The following is a 6,480-nucleotide window of genomic DNA, read 5'->3' on the forward strand; positions in this document are numbered from 1 at the left end:
GTGTGGGTCACCACTAACCCCTGGAGCCCAGTGCAGAGGGGAGACAGGCCCAGCCGCCAATGTCTCCACCCTGCTAGCTCCAAATAAGGCCTGGAGGGAGGGTGAGGAGGTGATTGTGAGGCTTGGGAAGGTAGGATCTGTGCTGTATAGACAGGACCACTTCTCGGAGGACAAGCTTTTTAGATGATCTGCTTAGATCCCCAGAAAGATAGGATTTTGAAAAGTAGGGAAGAAGAAGAAGGGTACTTCAACTGGAAGCAAAGAAGCAGCGGGTGCAGAGGTATGAAGACAGTAGTGGGACATGGGTTCAACAAATGGTCAAGAGAAGAGATCAGCGGATGGAAGAAGTGGCTGGAACCAGACTGAGAAGGATCTCCAATGCCAAGGTCAGAATTTGGAGAGGAGGAGCTCCCCCAGGAAGGGGCCAGCTGGAGCCACAGCAGAATCAAGGGATAACTTCTCACTCTGGTCCCACTTGGGGTCCCCTTTGCTCCCCCTCTGTGTTCACCTTTCAGGTCCCAGAGCAGGGGTTCAAAGTGAGCCTGAGTTCCTGGAGGCTTCCCCTTGGCCTCCAGCCCAGCCTCAGGCCTAGCGTTCAGGAGCCAGGTCAGCTCGGCTGCAGCCAGGACTCACTAAACCCAGGCAAAAGAACTGGGGGCAAGAGAGGACCAGAGAACTGCTGGAACCTCAGGGCAAGAGGGCTCTTGGAGATGTTCAGATTCCTCTCTGTCTTTGTACAGTTGGGCAAACTGAGGCCAAGCCAGGGGACTTGCTGAAGTCTCCCAGCGGAGCACAGCCTCGTGGTCCCACAGCTTGGACATCCACCCTCGTGATCTGCTCCTCAGGAAGAGGGGTGACCACCCACTCACAGCCAAGTAAGCTTCAAGTGCATTTGGGGCTCAGCTCCCTCGGGCGGTGACTACCGCAGCCCCGCGGCCGTGAGCCCTGCCTCGGGCGGGCTCTGCTCAGGCTGAGCGACTGGATCGAGCTGCTTCCGCTGCCCAAGGCTCCAGCTCTCCCGGATTTCTACCTCCCAACCGGAAGAATGCAAAGAAAGGATTTGTTTTTAAGTGTCTCCTTTTTTTAAAGAATAGTTTTTTTAAAAAAAGAAAATTCTTCTAGGACTCCTCGTTCTCACTTCCCTGGGGAGTGACTAGCGTGGAGAACTGTGGGGCAGGAACAGAAAAGTACCGGGTCCCCTCCTCACTCCCAAAGTCCCTACCTATCCCGTGAAGGATCCGGGGCCGCTTGGGCTGCGGATGGCGCCTGCTAGAGATGCGGACCCCTGGACCGCGAGCAAAGGAATAATCCGGTCTGAATTTCAGCGCAGGCTGCGTGCCTGTTGACTCTCAAAATTGGAGGAGCCGCGGGAACAAATAGAGAAACATTGCTTATTATGCTATTAGTAATCCCTCACACCCCCCTTCTCTCCAGCCTCCAGGAGCTAATTAAATTCATCTCTGAATCTCGGGCTAGGAAAAAGCCTCCAAAAGGAACAGAGCCAGAGGGGCCCATGCAGGCCGCGGCTCCCGCCCCTGGGCTGCCCACCTCTTTTCCTACGCCCGACCTCCCCTCGGCCGAAGCGACTTGGTCAGACTTCCAGACTTAAAACGAAGTCGTTTATTTCAATTTTGCTTTCACATTATGTTCCGATACAATCAAAACTCCTGGACGAACCTCTTAAATAAAAGTCCTGCGATGAGCGCGATCGCAGGTCCCGGAGGCGGGGTAATACGGCAGGGAGGACTCGGGATTCAGAGGCGGCGAAATAAAACATACGCTGCTTCGGGATCTGTGAGCGGACAGTCCAGAGGCAGAGGCGTGGGAAGCGTGACGCTTAGGGCAGAAAGGTTCCGGCTCTTCGGATTGGGATTACTCCTGATGCATTTGGACTGCGAAAAGCCCAAACTTCGCTTCCAGGCCGGCAGCCGGGCCTGGCCTAGCAAGATTTCAGCCCAATTTCTTACGTTTGCGCCGAAGCAGGGAGCACGGGGCGAATGCAGGGTTGGCCCTAGGCCTGCGCAGGAAGGAGCGCAGGCCGATTTGGCGAGGAAACCCTCCTGCCCTGGCCTTTCTTGGGTTGCATCCCACCAAGTCCCCTACCCCTCCGAATCTCGCGCTTCCGCACCCCTGCCTCCAGACCTCGCAACTGGGGAAGGTGCGGACTTTAGGAAGCCGTTTCAGAAAAATAAAAGCCCCACTTCAACTTTATTGGATTAAAGCAAAATTAAATCTTGGCTATTCACAGGTATGTTACAGAGGACGAGGAAGCGTCCGGAAGAACCTCCTGGCGTTTAGTGGAGCCACAGAACACGAGGGCATTAACGAGCATCAGAACGTCAAGCAGCCTTAGATTTCACGATCACTCCGAATAGGACATAGAAATACGGAAATACAGCCAGTTTCCACTGGGAAGAGTTCTTCGTGTACAAATGATATATATTTATATATATATATATTTTTTAAACCAGTCACCACTAAGGTGAGTCCTTTCTCTGCTAACAAGCAGCCGAGGATACAAAGTATCTCCAGCTAATTAATTCGAGCGGTGTTTTCCGAGCAATACTTGCCAAATTAAAACTACCTCCCCATCAAAAAAACAAAAACCAAACAAACAAAAAAACCTTCCCCCCTCTCCAAAATAAAAAAGGGGGGGAGGGACATATTAGATTTCAGCGGTTGTAAAGATTCAGATGGCGACTCAGAGGAGGAAGATATTTCACATTATACAGTGAAATGCAAAGTTTCTTTTATATAAATTGTAGGGAACATGAACATGAGGGTAAGAAACAATGACAAGGAGTCTCTCTTGATTACTGCCACTGGAATGGGGGAGGCGAGTTTATTTTTGGAAATGGGAGTGCGCAGAGCTAAGCGGAATTTACTTCTCCTAGAGGAAACGGACAAAGTTGTCCGACCGCCGGGTGCGCACCTTTCACCCGGATACAGCTGGGGAACATGTAGGAAGTTTCAAGTCGTGCCGCTTTCTCGTCCTCTAAAGTTCTGCCTCTTTATCATTTTCCCCTCCTGCCTTCGCCCTCTCCCTGCCTCCATTCCCGCGATGAGCCAGTCAGAGGGGAAATACGAGGAATCCCGAGAAGGTCGAGTACTTCCAGCCCCCCATCAAGTTTCCCCGCTCCAGCTTGAGGTATGCTCGGTCGCCTTTCTCCATCTGGATTAGAACTCCGTTGCTGGCGGCTTCCCGGGTCACGTCCTGGTCACCAGCGAAGGCTGAAATCACCGGCCACCCGTTTAACATGAGGCTCACCTGAGAAAGAGACAGGCCCGCTTCAGAGGCGCAACCTAGGCGGGTACCGAAGCGGCGATAAAGCCGCGAACCTTCGCTGCTGGGCTAATAGCCGTAAGGCCTGGAAGCAGGGGGCGGGGGTGGGGCGGGAGAGCGGAAAGAAAAGGCGCTTTGCAGTTTACTGCTGAGGGTCCAATGAGGCGAAAGACGGCCCATCTGGGTGACAGGAAGGGTCTGCCCCCAAAACAGGAGTCACTTTCATTTCTTGGACGCGCCAGTAGAAAATCCTGATTCGCTTTTTATCCAGTTTAATGAACCCGTAGGTGGCTCAAGCGCCCAGAGACCTTCAGCCTCGCCCTCCCCCCAGCCTCAAAGAGAAACTCAGGCAACTGGCGCTTCCGGGAACACAAACAAATAGAAACAAACAAACAAAACGCCTGGCTTCTCCCGGACCCGGCTGCCAGGACACAGCAGAGACGCAATGGAGGAGCCAGGGAAGGCTTCGGCTGATGAGAAATCTCGCGCAGAGCTGCACTCTGTGCCTCATCCCCAAACCCCGGGCCCGGTTCCCGTCCCAGATCCAGCCTCGCCCGCCACCGCCTGGTTTTGCCCTTGCGGTGGCACCAGAAGCCAAAGGCCCTGCGCCCTCTCCCCAACCGCGCGTTCCGCCTTCTGTGTCCGCCCAAAGGAATCCTGGACACCTTTGGGAACCTGGAGAGCCGGTGAGTGCTGGCTAAGGAAAGGCCGGAGCCAGGAGGGAGTGGCACTATGCCCCTCCCTTGTGTCTCCACCCTTAAACTGCTATGGCTCGGCGCTGCTCGTTCAGAAATCCGGAGTCGGCCCCCATAAAGACGCCAGGAGACACCTCCCACCCCCACCCCGAGCGTGGCGCTAAACGCAAGCGCACAGGCGTCTCGCGGTCTTCAGAGCTGGGACAGGGTCGGGGATACTGTCCGTGGTGCTGAGGGCGAGGATCGCGGAAAGCTTCCCGAAGCGGGAACTGTCCCTGATGCTAACAGAAACCTCTAAGGGAACTCCCTGGAGTCCCATAGCGGGAGAACCTCTTTGGAGGGTCCCAGAGGCAGAGGCAGAAAACTGAGCCTGGGGATGGGAACAGGTTCCAAGAACCAATGACAGGGAAGGCAAGGGAGAGTGCAAGCCACAGAACCGTGAGAACCTGCTACCCGTCCCTCCAAGCAGCCCGGGCACATGCAGCTGCCCCTTCCATCTCCCACCCCCACAGGGCTCGCTCACTCCCGCGGCTAGTAGCCCCCTACCGGGGCTGGGGCCTGGCCCTGAGGCGGCAGCTGACCTGGATGGTCTGTCTGTTGTAGACTTTTACCACGTGGAAGTTAAAACTGTAGATCCCTTTGCGCGGGGCGATGAAAGTGCTGCGTTCTGAATCAAAGTTGTTCCCGATGTTCACTAGTACCTATAACGAGACGGGAACGAAGGGGAGTAGGCAAGAATCTGTCCAGAACGCTTGTCCCTGCGTTTCCGCAGAGACCTCGGAGACGATCGGACATCTACCTACCACCTCTCCCCTAACCTCCACCAATCCAGTCTTCCCGGAGCACTCACCTGGTCGAAGTAGATGATCATGGTGCGATTACTCATCTCGGACGGCTCGTGGTTGGTGCTTCTGATGGCAGAGAAAGCCACCTTAGCGCTGCCGGAGCGCACAGAGATGCCCAGAGCTGTGCCCGTGGGATCGGACGTAGGGTTGGAGTCGCAAACCACCAGGCACTTGCCCTCCAGCACGATGGGCTCCGTCTCATTCTGCCCGCGGGCCGGGCCCGCCAGCCATGCTGCCCCCAGCAGCAGCAGCTCCACGACGCCCAGCATCGCGGCGCCGGCGCCCACCCCGCCCCCCACCCCGGGGGCTGCCTGCGCCAGCCGCCCCCCCCGCCCCAGGCCCGCTCCGTAACCCCCTCCTCAGCTCCGTGCGCAGCTCCACCGACGCCGCTCTGGACACTTCAGGTCTTCGTTGCACTCCTGGGCAAGCGTGCCCCCCGCGCGATGCTTCCCGGAGCCCTGCCCGGGCCTCAGGGGTACCGCGGCTGCCCAGCCGCACTTGGATGCATAGCCGCTGCCGCTTGATCCCCGCTGCTTCCGCCGCCTCCTGCCCGCACCGGCCGCTCCCGCCGCCGCCGCCGCTCTGAATTATTGATGCAGCCGGCGATGCAGCCGGAGCGGGCGGAGAGCGCGCGCCGGGCACAAAGGCGCGGACCGCGGCCTGGCCCCGCCCCTGCCACCTCCCTCTCCAGCCCCGCCCCCGCACCGACAGAGACTCCGCCCCCTGGCCAATCCTGGCGCGCCGCGCTCCCCGCCGAGCCAATGGCGGCGCTGTCCGCGCGCGGCCACCTGACCCTGGGCGCTGTTGTTATTAGGCGCGGCGAGGCCGGCGGCGCGCGGCAGCAGGGTTGGGCTCTGGCCGGGAGTCGACTGAGAGAGAGAGGGCCGGGAGCGCGCGCGCGCCCGCGCCCGGACCGTCTGCCGCGGCCGCTCGCTCTCTCGTTTCCCGCCTCCCGCCTCTCGCCACGGTCTTGTTCAGCCCCTCAGCCCTTCCGCGCACCTCCCTCGCCGGCCCTCAGGTAGGAGGCGGCGCGCGCCCAGGGTCCGGCGTTGAGTCGCAGGGGGCCGAGAGACGCCTGCGTGTGGGCGCGTGGGGCGGGAGGGGAGCGCCCTCCAGCGGGCAAAGGCGCGAGGGGCAGCGGGCGCGCGGGTGAGCCGTGGCGTGCGGGCTGACCAGACTGTCTGGCTGCAGGGCGCGTGCGTGCGCGACGGGGCGGGGCGTGCGCCAAGGCCTTAGTGGGAGGAGGCGCACGTGCAGCCGCCGGGAGCTGGGGCGGCGGGGCCTGGAGGCCACTGTCAGCATCCCGGCCTCGCGGCTAAGAGCGTAACGCTGGGCCGGCAGCTCTCTCTCGCTTCTTGATGTGCCAGCTCTGCGGGTCGCGGAGTCAGATCTAGCGTTCACTCATTCATTCGTTCGTTCATGTATTCGAGATAGATCATTGAACACTTACGAAGTGCCAGGCACAGGGCCACGCGCCAAAGATGTAGTGATGAGCAAAAACAGACGAGGCCTGTCTTCGTGCCTCTTACAGCCTAGTGCAGGAGGCAGTGACAAGTCCAGTGGCGTCGCAGTCAGGCTCATTTCCCTGATATCATTTTTATCTTTTGCACTTAAAAGTTATATTTTGCATCCGTATTTTTTATTTACTATGCACTTT

At 58.4% G+C, this 6,480-nt stretch overlaps 1 protein-coding gene across 1 annotated transcript; it reads right to left on the reverse strand.

The window, feature by feature from the left end:
- Positions 1–1,624: 1,624 nt before the first annotated feature.
- CBLN1 (cerebellin 1 precursor) lies at positions 1,625–5,092 on the reverse strand. Its single transcript, XM_060001019.2, has 3 exons — positions 4,829–5,092; positions 4,560–4,679; positions 1,625–3,268 (listed from the first exon to the last, which is right to left on the reverse strand). Exons 1-3 carry the CDS (start codon positions 5,090–5,092, stop codon positions 3,071–3,073), a joined length of 582 nt encoding a protein of 193 aa, XP_059857002.1. The 3' UTR covers positions 1,625–3,070.
- Positions 5,093–6,480: the final 1,388 nt, after the last annotated feature.

Source organism: Delphinus delphis, chromosome 20 (assembly GCF_949987515.2).
Source record: "Delphinus delphis chromosome 20, mDelDel1.2, whole genome shotgun sequence".
Lineage (NCBI taxonomy): Eukaryota > Metazoa > Chordata > Mammalia > Artiodactyla > Delphinidae > Delphinus > Delphinus delphis.

Coding starts and splice junctions, on each gene's coding strand:
- CBLN1 (XM_060001019.2), bottom strand. CDS start 5,092: ATGCTGGGCGTCGTGGAGCTGCTGCTGCTGGGGGCAGCATGGCTGGCG. Junction 4,680..4,828: donor TGATCATCTACTTCGACCAG/GTGAGTGCTCCG, acceptor GTCTCGTTATAG/GTACTAGTGAACATCGGGAA. Junction 3,269..4,559: donor ACAACAGACAGACCATCCAG/GTCAGCTGCCGC, acceptor TCTCTTTCTCAG/GTGAGCCTCATGTTAAACGG.